Source organism: Chelon labrosus, assembly GCF_963514085.1.
Source record: "Chelon labrosus genome assembly, chromosome: 15".
NCBI lineage: Eukaryota > Metazoa > Chordata > Actinopteri > Mugiliformes > Mugilidae > Chelon > Chelon labrosus.
Genome location: NC_140348.1, coordinates 6678113 through 6694509, shown reverse-complemented (window position 1 = coordinate 6694509; position 16397 = coordinate 6678113). Strand labels below are relative to the sequence as shown.

The 16397-nt window shown below is 41.4% G+C and overlaps 1 protein-coding gene across 1 annotated transcript in view; it reads right to left on the bottom strand.

The window, feature by feature from the left end:
• Nucleotides 1-560: 560 nt before the first annotated feature.
• LOC311500446 (contactin-associated protein-like 4) overlaps nucleotides 561-16397 on the bottom strand; it is a 73915-nt gene continuing 58078 nt past the window's right edge. Inside the window, exons 17-24 of the mRNA XM_084561859.1 lie at nucleotides 15293-15511; nucleotides 12467-12706; nucleotides 11046-11276; nucleotides 6563-6696; nucleotides 5911-5998; nucleotides 4644-4859; nucleotides 3458-3529; nucleotides 561-860 (exon numbers count right to left, since the gene is read on the bottom strand). Of these exons, the coding sequence (XP_084417985.1) occupies nucleotides 664-860; nucleotides 3458-3529; nucleotides 4644-4859; nucleotides 5911-5998; nucleotides 6563-6696; nucleotides 11046-11276; nucleotides 12467-12706; nucleotides 15293-15511 (1397 nt within the window). The 3' untranslated portion in view covers nucleotides 561-663. The remainder of the gene's footprint in view (nucleotides 861-3457; nucleotides 3530-4643; nucleotides 4860-5910; nucleotides 5999-6562; nucleotides 6697-11045; nucleotides 11277-12466; nucleotides 12707-15292; nucleotides 15512-16397) is intronic.

Sequence of the window (16397 nt, the reverse complement as noted above, 5' to 3'; positions counted from 1 at the left end):
TCACAGCTAGTTGGAAAGAGGGATTCCACAGAGAAATAAATCAAGAGAATGAATAGACAGAACGTTCAATGTGAACAGATACGTGTTGCTTTCCAACAGTTCATACAGTAGGTGCAAAAACAAGAAAAGGAGAAAACAAATCAACAAACACAATGAGAAAACTAAGAAATGTCTGGGTTTATGTAAAGCGCCATGATTATGTTATCGACACGGTGTATAAATAAAACTGATAAAACGGATTAACAAGCTTCATTAACTCAAAACAGCCAACTGTCCATATAATCCCAGATCAGACAAGGCAGCTTTGAGTTCCATGAAAAATACACAATTCTTCCTTTAATCATTTGAATGACAGAGATTTATATAAAGCCATAAATTTAAGATTAACAACATTATCTCTGTACAGTTGTTTTACTGACATTATTGGAACATTATAAATTCAACACTTTGGCATCTTTATACAGTCTGTATAAAAACAACCACAGAAGCAGAAACGAACACAGAACATGAGTGTGTGGTTCTGTTTGTCTTCCTGTCTTGTCTTGTTGAGCCACCGTTTGGACTCGGTTTGTAGCGTAAAGTGCTGAGGCTTGACAACACGTCTCTGACTGTACGTCTCCTCAGCTCCAACACCGCCCTGTCAGCAGCAAGTCTGTCCTCCACCTAAATAAAATATTCCTTCTGGTTCTCGGTGGGACCGTCCTGTGAGCTGCTCTGACTGCTGAATGGCAGCTCCGGGCTGTCTTCAGGTTTGACTGTTTTTACCTCCTGAGCCTCACATGTCCCTTTCCTCCTGTAGAGGAGTCGAGCTGTTACGGCTAATGCAGTCACGGTCACAAAGATCACCACAGCTATCACACCTGTAAAGCAGATACATGGAGAAAGTTACAGCAGCTCTGGATCGGTCTTCTTATATGCATTTAAACATACAACGATGAGGCATAACATTATGACCACTGACAGGTGAAGTGACTAACACCTGGCACCTGTGAGTGGGTGGGATATAATAGGCATTAAGTGAACATTTTGTCCTTAAAGTTGATGTTTGAGAAACAGGACAAATGGGCAAGCATAAGGATTTGAGCGAGTTTGACAAGATCCAAATTGTGATTGCTAGATGACCGTGTAAGAGCATCTCCAAAAGTGCTTCTCTGGTGAGGTGTTCCTGCTCTGCACTGAATAAGTTAATGCTGGTTCTGATAAGAAGGTGTCAGAATACACAGTGCATCACAATGTGTTGATTATTGGGCTGCATAGCTGCAGACCAGTCAGGGTGTCCATGCTGAGTACTGTCCACCACTGAAAGCACAAACAATAGGCGCTTGAACATCAGAACTGGACTGCGGAGCAATGGAAGAAGATGGCATGGTCTGATGAACCATGTTTTCTTTTACATCATGTGGATCATCACATGGCTCCATGATGCACTATGGGAAGAATGCAAGCTGGCAGCGGCAGTGTGATGCTTTGGGCAATGTTCTGCTGGGAAACCTTGGATCATGCCATCCATGTGGATGTTACTTTGACACTAACACCCACATAAGCATTTTTGCAGACAACATACACCATTTCATGGAAATGGTATTCCCTGATGGCTGTGGCCTCTTTCAGCAGGATAATGATCCCTCCCAAAAAGCACAAATGGTTAAGGAATGGTTTGAGGAGCACAACAATGAGTGTGAGGTGTTGACTTGGCCTCCAAATTCCCAGATCTTAATCCAATCAATCATCTGTGGGATGTGCTGGGCAAACAAGTCTGATCAATGGAGGCCCCATCTCGCAACTTCCAGGACTTATAGGATCTGCTGCTAACATCTTGGTGCCAGATACCACAGTACATCTTTGGGGTCTAGTCGAGTCCATGTCTCGACGGGTCAGGGCTGTTTTGGCAGGAAATCGGGGACCAACACAATATTAGGAAGGTGGTCATAATGTTATGCCTGACCATTGCATGTTAGGAAGTCCTGCGTTAACCTTTAACCGTCGAATATGATATGATTTTCTCTGGGGACAAAGTAAACAAAATTCACCATCATTTCACACAAACTTTAAAGAAAAGTGTTGATTGCCCTCAAGTCAAATTTGTACACACTGCTAGCTCAAAAACATTTGTTACCCATCCAGACTGTGTCTGGACAGCAAAAGAATCCCCCCCCCAAAAAAAAACAAAAAAACAAAAACAAAAAAAAACAAACACACATATGAAACCTGATTAAACAGATTAAAACCACACTTGGAGTAAATTTGCAAATGGATATCTGCAGAAGCACTGCACTCCATAAAGTCAAATGGAATGGAATTTACTGATATGTTTCCTCACTGGAAAGCTCTTGCAGATATGCAGGTGATGTTTGCATACACATCTCTGATTTGATCACTTGTATAAGGCTGCATTCACATACCTCTCTGGTGGTCTCATTACCCAAGTTGGAAAGTCGTTTCAATGTGTTCGTGTTCTTTTCAGTCAGAATGGGGGAAACAACATGGACGCTACAAACAAGATGTGTTGCAGACTCTTTGCTCTGAGCGCACATTAATAGCTGTTCACAGCATTTGAATGGCACAACATTTGATTAATTTCAAGCATATGCATGTTAATCCTGAATGTCCGTATTTGTGCAAAAATATGGAGTTAGGTGCTTTTGAGAGATGGACCAGCAATTTCAGAGTGCTTGCAGAAGTTTCTCACCATAAACTAAACATTTATTTTTGTACATCTGCTTATATGAGGACAAATCTGTAAGTTGTGTACTAAAATTTCCACCAACTTTCCAGGTTGTTGTTCCAAATTTGGGGGGGCATAAACATGAATCCACAAAAACAGTGCAGACAGTCTGCCCTAGAGAAAATACATTTTTCATTTAAAAATGTAAACTTCAAACATAGCTGTAGATAGCTGGTTGCTCTTCCATGCTCAGTGTCTTGTTTCCAGATGGGACAAATTACAACTGATGAACCAAACTGAAGATGAAACATTACAAAATAAAACTCCTACTTAAAAGCAAATGGTCAGTGGCCCAGAAGGCGCAGGAGAGACACTAAATTGCTTTTCCCCATCATTAGAGGTGCGGCCTGCTCATTTTCTCCAGACTCCCTGGGCAATTTCAGCTATTAGAAGGTCTCTGTGCTCACGTTGGCAATAACAGAAATTGACAGGCATGCACTTGAAATCTGAAGCCATTTGTATTCTAATTAGCTGGGGTTTCCTTTGTTTGCTCAAACACACACAGTCAGGGGCTTCCTTTTCACAGTTTGCAATTCCATTTTACACATAATTTCACAGTCAGTTCTTCTGAAGAAAACGAGACAAGTACAAATGAAAATAAAACAGTCCAAATTCAAGGATTATGAGTCCTAAACTATATCTTAACTGACTTATAACAGCACTGCTGGTGCTATGCAGACACTTTCCGTGCGATGATGGATGGTAATGGCAGTGTGAAGTTGAAAAAAGTACCTCCGATGAGAGCTGAGTCACTCCTGATGGCATTCACTAAAGGCTGACCCGTTCCCACTGATCCAGACTGGCCTGCAGCACAGATAAACAGACGGAAGGAGCAGGGAATAAGAAGAGATAAGGGACATCCGCAGAAAAATGATCACATGGAAATAAAAAGAAAAAAAAAGAAAGAAAAATGTGAAATTAAGTTGAACACATGAGAACAAAAGAAAAAGGAAAGATCATTAGAGATGTCATAGATAGCAGTGGAGGTACTATCAACTGAGACAATGCAGAGGGAAACAGGGAACATATACATGCAATCTGTCAGAGCAGATAAGGAATATTAAACAGCAGCACAGGTCTCTGTATGGATACCCACAGGGGAAAGATATGGCCTGGTTTGAATTAATTGCCTCATCTCCTGGCTATTAACCCAGTGTCATAATATTATTAGAGACCCAAAGGTCTAATCGTGAAGTTTGAGAGGTAGCGCCCACACAGACGGCTCGATAGAACCTCTAAGTAATAATGGGAGCACTTACAGACATACACCTCCAATATGGGCCTAGTGTCTGTCAGGTCACATGTCATGTACAGTGTGCCTCTGAAGGGACATTATGAAGCCCCGGCCTGTTACTCATTATCCAAACTGTGTGGAGAAAGCTGCAGCTCGCCAGAGTTCGGTCTACCAAGCACACCCCTTCTTACTTTCTTAAGTCTTCTCAACACACCATATCCATTCTCCGAAATATGTTTTCAGTTAATTTTTATGCCATTAGTTGCACATGCCAAAAAAATATGTCTGTGTTCATCATTAATTCATTCACAGTGACAATCAGTGTTCAAGTTTGCTCATTAAAGGATCTACATCAGTGCTTTGTCTTGCTACCTAATGGTCAGTAGTAGATCATTTGACACAAACCTTTACACCGATCTGGCATAACATTATGACCACAATCCTAATATTGTGTAGGTCTCCCTTATGACTCCAAAACAGTTGTGACCCATCAGAGAATGGACATGGGCCTTCTGAGGGTCAGTGGTTTTAATGTTGTGGCTGATCAGTGTATGTGTTAACATTTCTAAAAACATACATGCAGGTTGCTTACAGCTTATTTAGTTACATGTCGTTTTTTCCGACCATGAGCTGGAGCATAAGATGGTGACAATACCAATGAAGAAAACAGCATTTCCTTCTGACCTGATAGGTGGTGTGTGGTTTCTGCTGCGTAGGGATTGGCTGAAGTGGAGCCGCAGATGGACCGGATCAGAGGGCCGGTGATGATGACAGGGCTGGTGTTTGGGCGGAGCAGGGCAGCTTTCAGAGGGCTGATGGAGTTAAAGAGGACAGCGGACATACAGCCTGTGAAACCTAGAGAAGCCATCCGAGCCAGCTCTGGATCCAACTCATCAACGCCTGGAAAGAAAACCAGAAAATATAAGGTTGCACTGTATCTGACTGTACCGTATCTAAATTCTGATTTAACCTATGAGCAGGCTTTCCCTGTGCTTCAGGGAGAGCAGCAGCATCTGCAGCTGAAAGATGAAGCCACCGTGTAAGTGCCAAAACTGCACTTCTTCAAATGTCCACTTAAGACTGGTTCAAACAACAAGTCACTCCCCGTAGACCTCCATGTCAAGATATCCAAGTTTACAGCAGAAATAAACACGTTTACAGTCTGGTCTCTATAGCCATTTTTATAAAACACTCTTTTATGCATTATATGCTCTGGGTGACACGTGGGTGTCCTCGCCGGTCACTAGTTGTCTGCCTAGGTGTCTCAGCTGGACTCCTGCTTCACCTCTTTGACCATTTTTGGAATTGCCTGGAGCTGGGCAGTCACACTGAGGTTAAAAACCACCGTTCATGAATGAATGAATCGATGACGGAGGCTTTGTTCACTTCTATATAGAATACAACCCATGGTTGGACTTCATCCAGAATATTGACCAGCGTCTATTTTTGGACAAACTGGTTAACAAAATACACATATGGAATTATGAAAGCCCTGCACAGAGAACCACAACAGCTGTTGAGAGCAAATAACACTGTAATGCACTCATCACACCAAAGAGGCACCAGATTATTGTTCCAATGTTTTTGCAATATACTGTGGGTACAGCAGATATGAGGTAAAGGAGTCATTGGCATCGAAGAAGTAGCAATGAACGTCCAAGTGAAAATTTTTATGGCATCTCTGTGGGTTTGGCACAGTGTGAGTGGTCTGTCTGAAAGTTTGGAAAGTTGTGTCCACAGTATACACTAAGGAGAATCATCAGCACACTTTAAATGCATGGATCTATTGACCAGATGCATCCCAGACAGCAGTGCTACAAGTGATGCAACCATCATTATGAAACCCCTGAATGCCTCTTTGTCTGATAAGGCAACATCTCTGAAATGAGTCTCTCTGAGTGCTCCGCCAGCTCAAAGGTCTTGTTTGTGTGTTTGTAGCTGTCTCACTTACTGTGCACTCTGCCAAGAACCAGCGACCTTACGCCATTGAAGTCTACATCAGATGTCAGGTTGAAGTCCTCTTTGGCATTGCGGTCAATCTGAAACAAAATGAAAGGCTTCCCTTCAGAATTAGGTTTAAAAACATTTCAACATCACTGGCTGGTACATGCTTCAAAGCTTTGAACTAATTACACAACTGGATTAGTTTCCTTTCATGTTACCAGATATAAAAGCATTAGTTTTTGTGATTATTACTCCATAAAGAAGAACACAAATCAAAATGATGTATTTAAGAGAGATGGGCAGAAACTCGTCTAACATCTGGCATAAGATGAGAATTAATGAGTTGTTAGAGTCCCATGGACTGGTATGTGACTCTTAACCAACCATATGTGAAAAGGCAGTTGCTCTGAGCTGCCATTCCTTTCACTCAGGAAGCAGAAAAAATGTGCCACGTTGTCTGGGGTCTTTGTGGTGTGTTCAAGTGCAACATTTTACACACTGCAGCACATGCTTTATTATATGTGATCGTAACATGCAGCCCATTCCTGCCTTGCGGTTTTCCACTGACACAGATGCAGATGAGAACATTAGGCTGACTCAGAGTTTATTTCAGACTGAGATGAATAGTGCTTCCTTCTGTATTTGTGTATGTGTGTTACCTGCACAGAGACAGCCTCTGCCTGTCTGCTGATAGTAACAACATGTAGCTGTCTGTTGGCAAGGTTCGGCACGCTGCTCCTCAGGATCTCTGCGTCTTTGCTGCTGTCCAGTCTGTACCTCACCTCCAGAATGTCTGCACTCACACAGATGTACAACAAAACACGATGTTATCTTAGTTTGTGACCCCAATGTAACCCCAATCGAAGTGACATCCACACAAATGCCAGGTCCAAAAGTTTCCCAGCAGAATATTGTATTGTCACAAGAGCGTCAGTGTTACTTACTTCTCCTGTTTGTGGTTTTAATGTTGTGGATTATCGGTGTATAATTCTTAATTAACACACTTTCCTTCAATAAACATTTTGGCATTCTGAATAACCATTCAATTATTTGTAGTCCTAGTTTTACTAAATCTGCGTGATCTGCTTTAACAGGAATTTATTTTAGAGGATATTAATTCAGGAGGTGTTTGGATGTTTAAAGGCAGCAGCAGCTGAATGATCAATAAAGCAAAAAAGCAATTCAATACTTAAAATCAGAGGCAAATTCTGCCAGAAAATAAGTGAATTCAGATTATTTGCACTGCCTGAAAAGGATAATTTCACTGGATTCAACTCTTTTTATGTGAGGAAGATGGATATTTGGTACAATGAACTTTAAAACACTGCATATTTTACTGTAATTCATAAGTGTACATTACCTCATGAATAATAATTTTTGAATGCACATTATCCTGGCGAGTGTGCAGAGTTTATTATGTTCTTTGTACAGGAAAGAGTTAAAGCGTGGCAGACAGAATGAGACAAAAAAGAAAGTCTGCCTGAATTTTTCATATCTTTCAGACCCGCTAATTATGGTTAACACGTTAACACATGCTTGTCTTTTCGAACAGACTTATTGGAGAAGAAACACTGAACAAGTGAGAGGCAGTTTTACATTGTGTTCATGCTGTAATGAGCTTGATTAGCAAGTGAGAGGAGGTAACTGCCGAGCTGACACGCAAATGACTCCGCTGACAGAGTTTGTAGGTGGTGAAAAGCCGGTGATGGCCGCACTCTTCACCTTTTGTTAACGACATCAAATTTCCACATGTTCTTGTTTTTTTTTTCTACAGAAGCTATTTAGTTACAAGAAGGCGAGTTACATGAAAATGGAAGGTAATTCATTTATAGACCTCACCAGTTATCTTTCAAGGTGTGGTTGAATCATGAATTTCAGGGGAAGCGCACCAGTTTTACTCTTCATTAAACCTCATGTGCTCAGTGATCGAGAAAAAAGATGAAATAGATGCTTAAACGCAGACAATTACAGGCTTATTTTTGATAATTTAGGAGTCGATTTGTTCAAAATTATACCTGAAAATGTGCAAATGCAGAAAATTAGCTGCTTCAAAAACCTGACAATGTTCCTTTTTATTTGAGGAAGTCATATAGTTAATTAGTATATTTCATGACATTTAAGCACGCTTTATCAGACTTCAATCCAATGTAATTTTCAATGGCGATGTTTTTGAATGCAGTTATTTCAGCTCTAAAATCTCGGCTGTCAGACGAAGAGACAACAAATAACATTTTCAAAAGCCATCTCAGTTCACAGCTGCATTACAACAAAGAATACAAATATATATATATAATAAAGGCCCTTTCTTAAAACAGTAAGAAGAGGATGTTGTCATTCACACTTCATATCAAAATAAAAAATAATATGGAAACCCACGTTTGAGGTTGATGGGACAAAAGAACCAAAAAGGATCAAACTGGTCATATTTCTTTCGTGTCCGTAAATAGTATAAAACGTTTCGGTCTGACTCAAATCCATTGGTTTAAAACTGTATATCAGGTTTTGGTACAAATAATGAAATAAATAGCCTGAAGACATTACCAAACAGAAAGGTGACAATGTTACACGGTGCAGTTACACCTGCTAACAACACAGCAGCACATCAACCATACTGTTAGCACGCCGTTTTATCACCAAAACAAACCTGTTGAAGAGTTATAACGGGGTGCTTCAGTTTATTGCAGCTTCCTTTCTACTATTCCTGATTGTCACTCTAATGACCTGCTGGCCATCAGTTTCATACAATCTGGGTTATTAAAGCAGTCATTTCACAGTCTGTTTCCAGCTGAATTTATTTTTAATCTCGGTGGAATCACGTTTATAATAGGTTATCAGTCTCCTTTGTCCTTTTCAACTCCTGTTACTCCAGTTGCTGAACACTGTAATCGGAAATTTTGTATCACACAGGACCTTACACCATCAACATCTGTCTCTGCATATCCTTATGATTTGAAATGTGTTAGAACCCTGATTTAATGTGTGGGCCCGTCACTTGTTGAAACACTGCATATCTGATTAGTAGGATGAGTTCTTGCTATTGACATTTATACTAGATTTATATATATCTTTGCTTTACTGCTTTGAACTGTGGGTCAGGTCATAGTTGAAGGCCATGTTCTCTCAAACGGTGGCCTGGTGGAGGAGCTAAACAGGAGTGGCAATTGTGACCTTCAACAGACAGGGGGTAAGAAGTCAATCTAACTCATTGCTCAATCACCACTATCAATGCTTTGTCCTGTGCCTGTGCTGTTAGCCCATCTGCAGGTGCTGGATTAAACACGCTAAAAGACCAGTGCTCTGATTTTTCATTTCTTAACAGAAATTTCCACTACAACGCACAACAATGACAGCAGAAGAGAGGGGAGCTAAATGAGAGGAATGGGAAGATAAACAGAAATCAGGAAAGAGTTGGTGAGAAAGAAGATAATGAATGGAAACAAATTGTGGTTAAGGAAAATACACCATCAAATTAAAGCGACTCACAGAAGAAGTAAATAACATTGACCATCTTGTGACAATTCAGCGTTCTGCTGGGAAACTTTTGGACCTGGCATTCATGTGGATGTTACTCAGTCATGTACCGCCCACCTAGACCAGACCAGTCACCCCCTCCTCATAGCAATGACACTCCTTGATGGTAGCAATCATCCCTAGCGGGATGCAGCCTGACACAGACACACACACAAAAACGGTTTAGGAACAACTCAAAAAACATGAAGAACAGCACAAGGTGTTGACCTGGCCTCCAAATTCACTAGATCCCAAACAGATCAAGTATCTGTGAGATGATCCACAGAGGCCCCTCCCCTCAACCCATAGGACCTAAAGCCCCCCACTAACAACATTCTGTTGCCAGACACCACAGGACACCCTCAGAAGGCCCATGTCCATTCTCTGATGAGTCACAACTGTTTTGGAGGCACAAGGGAGACCTACACAATATTAGGAAGGTGGTCATAATGTTATGCCTGATCGATCTAGGAGTCAGTTATGGAAGAGGCCACTGTATGCAGACTCTTGCCATACATTGGCATCTGTAGTGTACTGTTCTCAGCTGTGTCCTACAACCGATGTCCTTCTTCTTTTCTATGCTGCAGTGTGTAAAAGTGACTGTCGTTCAAGATTTAGTGTGGAAGAACTATCAGAAGAAAGGTTAAAGGTTACCTGAGTCAAAGCGCACCCAAATGTATATCTCTTGGTGAAGGTGCGAAGTCAGAAAGAAAGCACTGAGGCTAGGTGTGTGTCTCTAGCCCAAGGACACACAGCACCAATCCTCGTGGAAAGTTACAGATAAGGACATGTGTAGACGCAAGATGGGTGAGAAAAAGCGCCCCCGCTCTGAGAGACACTTTCAGAATTGAGTAAGACATTTGTTTCAAGCTATCATGTCATCTTAATTTCCCTCAATTGAGCTGATTAATGTATGAGAAAATTAATGTTTATGAGAAAAGTGTTTAAGGCTGGGAGGAAACAAGTTTTTAATGACCTTGCGAAATTGCCCCAGCCAGCCAGTGCATGCATAAGGTTACACAAGTATAAACAGAAACAGAGCAGGCTGGGTAAATGACTCCCACACAATGAAACTCAAGTAGTGAACTGAAAGTAAATGCTGTGGCAGTGGAGGGGGGAGTTTTTGTTTAGTGGGAACCCACTGCATTTTCCAGACCCTGGTCACCTTTTGGTTTTTACCCGAAAATATTGCCTACGCCGACTGAAAAGCTTGTACCTGGTTTCCTAGAGCTTTTTCTTTTTATTGGGCTCTTTTACTTCTACACAGATTGATGTTGAAAAGTTTTCTTGCGCTGTGGAGAATATTAATGTGTCACCTTTGCCCTTATATTCACCAGCACTTGATAATCTAGAGATGAGTCAGTTAATTAATGAGTTTCTCAGTGTAGTTATAGAACAGAGCAAACACACTAGTGCACTAAGTGCTTACAACGTTTGCTCACAGAGAATCTGTGTTGATCTGCTGCATTGCTTTAAGCACTGGCAGTTTAAATCCAGGATTGTTACAGTAACATGTACCATCAATATTAATGCAATAACAGAATCCTTTGCTACAGGGTAAAACAGAGGAAGAAAGATTTCATACACGATAGTTGTCCTCATGATTAAAAATACAAAGTGTTCTGAGCTCACCTTGCTTGTTGAGCAGTAGGGCCAAGTACTCCCTGTGGTAGGAGCTGACATAAAGGAGCAGAGCGGGACTCTGGCTGGTCCTGAAGCTCAGGGAGATATTTTCTGCTCTTAGGGTCATGTCAGAGTAGATGGAGGACGGAAGGGCGCTGCTGCTCCTGTTCTGCTCGCTCGCCATCTGCTCCTGGAAGGTGTAGATGATGGATGTTCCCGGCTTGAAGCTGACTGAAACCTCTGCAGGGAGAATGTCAAAAAGTTGAACTCCAACAGGAGTTACAGCAGCTATCCCTTTTGTTGTATTTATGGCTGGCAGGACTTGATGAACACCTAGCTTACAGTTGTTCTTCCCCACATTAAGTACTTTCTTGCCCTTTTACCTGATTAGCAAGGCCCAGCAATACTTTACCCAGCGCATACAGCTTACCACATCAACGTTTCCCAGAGAGAGCACGATTTGAATTTAAATTTGCATGTGTACAGACAGTATGTCTTCACACTGAGTACTCACTCTAAGTAACAACTAATCTCAGTGTCGCTTGTATTTGCAGCGCCTCTGTGGCGCTGACAACACCTAATTAGTGAGCTGGTGAAACGGAAGCCAGAGAAAACCAGCTGACAGGTGAAAGAAAAACAAAACTAATACAAAATCTGTCTCTCTTATTATCGCACAGTTGAGTGTCAGAGTTGTGATTTCCTCTGCTGATATACCTGTGGAGCTCCAACAGCCAACACAGCTGAGGTTGTTAATTACTGAACACACAGGAGGCCGTGTTACTGTGCTGATGTGAGAGTTCAATGTTCCCCTGGTAACTTAAATAACGTGCACATGTGTAGTCTTTTGACAAAACATCTCAATTTGGATGTGAAAAATCAACTCACAGATCTTGACAGAACTTCAATTTTAATATCATTTGATATTTTTCAACTTTGTACAGTTTTAAATGTACTACATGTAAAAAGCAAGATGAACAATCAGCTAACCACAGATGTTCTAATGTTAACTCTTATAATTGGCCTTAATATATACTGCACAGCAAGTCCTGCAGGATCAAGACGTTAGGCAGATGTTAAACAGATGCAGTGCTGGTAGTGTGCACCTGTATTACTGTAGAGCTCCTGTGTATAGAGTATGTGTGTGTGATTTTGCGTACATGACCCTCTTTTTGCGTGTGTGATCTCTCTTATATGTAGATATATATACAGCCCTCTTGCTTATGCTTTATTTATAGACCACTTCCAGGTGCTGCACTGGGGTGGCCATGTTGGCGGGCAACGGCCGCTGTTACACAAAAGCTGCCGACTCTGTTTGAATACTTTACTCCTGGTTTCTGTGTTGACTGAGCCAGAAATCTTTACTTAGAAACTTGTCTGTTATGTCACTAGCTATCTCCAAATGTAGAGAAGATATGGAAAGGCCTCTGCACCTCTGTCGCAGAAGGGTCCGGTGTAAGCAGACGAGCTGCAGTCACAGGAAAAGCTCTTGGCTCTCTCCACACACCGACCCAGGTTCTGGCACAGCAAGCCATAGCTGCTGCAGTGGCCTGGACATCCAGCCTGAACTCCAGGGGTGATTTTTGCTCTCTCCTCCAGGTCCAGGGTGACGCCGTTCAGCTGCAGAGAGCGAATACAACCTCGAAAGCCCTTCTGCCTCGAAGCCGTGCCTCCTGAAGAAAACCACAAAGAAGAAACTTAAGCATGTTAAAATAAAGCTGTCTGCTCCCTCTTTTCTTTCTTTATGTCTAGGCTACTCTCAGATGTGCAACTCACGAGAATATGCTGTAGTTTAAGGGAACCTTAAATATTTAAGTCTCCCAAATGAACATATGTCAAAATGCCCAAATAATAAAAGATATTCAAATTACAATAACATAAAACATAGAAATAAAACTGCGAATCATTATATTTAGAAGCTGTAACTGACAAGCAATACAGCTTGAAACATCTGGTGCCATTTTTTACCAGACTGTTCCAGCGTCAGTAACGGACTCTGCAAAATGCATTATTACTGTGTAATAATTTATGGCCATTTTCAACCACATTATCTTCTGAAGTGTTGAATGGATGAAACATAGTCTGAAATCTTTTAATATTTGGATAGCTGCGGACCATGAAAACAACAAATGCTGAATTACTCACTATTTGGATAGTGTAGCTCCTTTGAGGACGATGCCTGTATTGTATCACATTTCTATTTTTTTCTGTTCATATCTGGCATGAAAACCAGTTCTGAAACCTCCACACGTTTATGCTTTCACATGAAGTATTATTGATACATGAGAAATCCACTTAAGTGCATCTTTATTTAACTTGCTTTAGATAATTTATGTTATCGTAAAATGAATCCACACATGATGCATTCAACCACAACGTGTTGTCAAAGTGTTTTCATGCCCTACAGAAATGAAGGGAATACAAATCACGACGATCAAGCAACACTGACTGATGTCTAATTTTATTATTAATCGTCGAACATGCTGTGCTCCTCCAGGAACAAAGCATTGTCACCATTCTCATACAGAACTGAAACGATGAAGTGATGAAACACAGTGAAACACAAACTGGCAGGTGAAACCTTCCGTCTCTGTGCTAGCCCAGCACCATGTCGAGTGTTGATATCTGGGAAGTTGGCGAGCTGTCAGTCTCTCTGACAGTTTTCTTGTCCTGTCTGGCTGGCTGACAGTGACAGGAAAACATTTTCTTTCCTTCTAGGGAAGCATTTAAACTCCAAAAGTTATTGTTTTCCAACTTCTCGCATCACAACCTCTGACTGTCCTCGGAGTTCAGGCTGTGCAACGTTATAATTGTCTCAAACTGCCAAACTGGCAACCTCAAGACTGTTACGATGAGATAAACAGCTTCCCAGGGCTGCAGAGATGATGAGGTTCTTATTAGGGCCCAGAGTTTTATCAGGAGCTGTCAGGAAAGGACTACCTTAACTAATGGACTCCACCAAGGTTACTGAAAGGAAACTGACCAGCACAAACTGAACTTTTTACCACACTTCCTAAGGATATCTCTATTAGCCTTTGGGGATTTTCTCTAAGTCTATTAAATGTACATCGAAGCCAGGTTTATGAACAAGGATTATTATAAATTGAGTATGTTTAAGCTGTGAGCTTCAATGTGGATCAATAACCAGAGACTGGAATTTGTTCTCTGTACAGTATGAATGAGGAAGGGAGGCAGAGCTCTAGAGTGGAGTAGTGTGGAAGGATTCAGATAAAGTGATTATCTGCGTCTCATAGGAGGAGCGTAAAAGACAAAAGATAAAAATCCCTCATGAGCACAGAGGCATGTGGTGCGTGGGCGTGAAAGAGAGTGGGACGGAAAGTGACGGAAATGAAGGCAGAGAGGAAGGAGGAGAAAGGGGATTGTAATTGTTTTAAGGAAGTTGAGAAGAAACCCCCAGGGAGCTACTCAAACCCAAAGAAGACAGTTGTTACTTGAAAATCAGAAATGCTGTGAGTTAAAATATAAAATAAGTTAAATAGAAATGAGCCTGTGGTTAAAAGTGTTCAAATTGAATGTGTTTAAAATGATTTCTATTAGACCGGTCTCGAGTATTTTGGTTGAAATATTTAAAACATAAATAATTCCTAAACATTTTTTAATTGGGGGTCCTCGGAAAATTTTCTCCCTGTCCCCAAAAAGTTTGAGAACCCCCGAACTAAACAGCAGCTCTTAATTTTAGCTTAAAAGTCACTGTATGTCACTCTGAAGTGGCTGGCTGTTAAACCATTTCAGCACGCCTGCTGGGGGTGTGAATACAGACAGAAACGATAATTATCACTGTTCGGTTGTATGGCTCTGCCAACTAATCAAGTCCTACATCACATAAAGCAAGTGAAGGCTTTGTAAGAATTGAATGGTATTGCAGTAAAACCGATGTTTGACCTTTTGACCACCATATTTTAATCAGTTCATCCTTGAGTCCAAATGAAAGTTACAAATTTTAAGAAATTCTGTCAAGATGTTCCTGAGATACCGTGTTAAATAAATAAAGTGAATGTATGAATGTTGTCAGCACAGACGGCATAAAATAAAAAGTTCTCGGATAAGTTTCTTAGTGGGTTGTTACCGTCAGCGTGTCTCCAGAACTGTCTGGCTAGAAGCACCACATGTTACTGAAAACTGTATGAGAAAAGGCTTGGTTGAATATTGTTTTTTACCTTGAGATCACATAAAGAAATCCTTAAACCGCGTCAAATATGTGCTGCGGTTTTCTCACAACGCACGCACACACCTCCTACCTATAAATAACTGGCTGTTCAGCTGCAGGTGGATGTGCCCATCAGCAGGCGCCTCCTGTGTGGCAGCGGGGAGCTCATCGAGGCGTAGCGATGCCTCTTTAACGTTACGCTCAGCTTGAACGCGATGCCACCTGTTGTCATTCAGTGGGAAGCCAGCCTTCACGTGAACCTCCAACGGGCCGTTACCCACATCAAAGGAGAAGAGGACCTCAGTGGAGGCTGTGGCAGGGAAGGAAGAAAATCAAGGCTCATTGTAGATACTCAAGAAAGCCCCATTCTGAGCACCTATTCATCTTCTATGCCTCCCTGGAGCCTGTTTTATAGGCCAAGTGTCAGTCTCACAACCACGCACATAGGTGTGCTCATTCATAGGTACAGTAAATCCCTGTCATATTTGCATGACTAAACTGTTGGAGCTGTTGTTCGTATCAACTGCTTATTATTGATCATGTTTAGTACTCTCCAGTCAAATCCCTGACAACATTACCCTGTTTGTATATGAGAAAGTGTTTACAATGAAGCACATGCTCTCATACAGAACATTGTGTACTTTTCTCATTGATAGCTAAAGTACAAAAGGCCCTTATTCTGGTTATACTCTCTCTGCTGTTGTCCCCTTTTCATTTGTCACCCCTTTTTACTAAAGGCAAGACTCCCTCTGAAGTCATTCTTCCCTGTAAGAGCTTTACAATCCGTGGAGGGAAGAAGATGAAGAGTTTTTTGTTGTGGGAGTACAGAAGCAGTTGACACATGGGCTCTACTGGAAGTGAAGTAATGTATCACTAAAGTGATGCAAACACAAAGGGACCTGAAGCAACCAGTTACAGGGACTCCTCGACACCTAAACCTCTCTACTGTAGTCATGACAACCAGCTGATAAAGCACTAGAAGAGAAGAAGAAGTTACTTTATCATCCAATATGCTTTTTACACACGTAGAAACACACACAAGTGAGGTACTGCACATACAGCCCCGGGGGTTAGGTGCCTTACGTACAAAGTTGTTTTCACTGCAACAAGGGTGCAAAGATCAGCTATGTTGAATTAATGATTTATGAATACAAATTAGTCTTGCACACAAATGTGTGTTTTATGATCCCCAAATA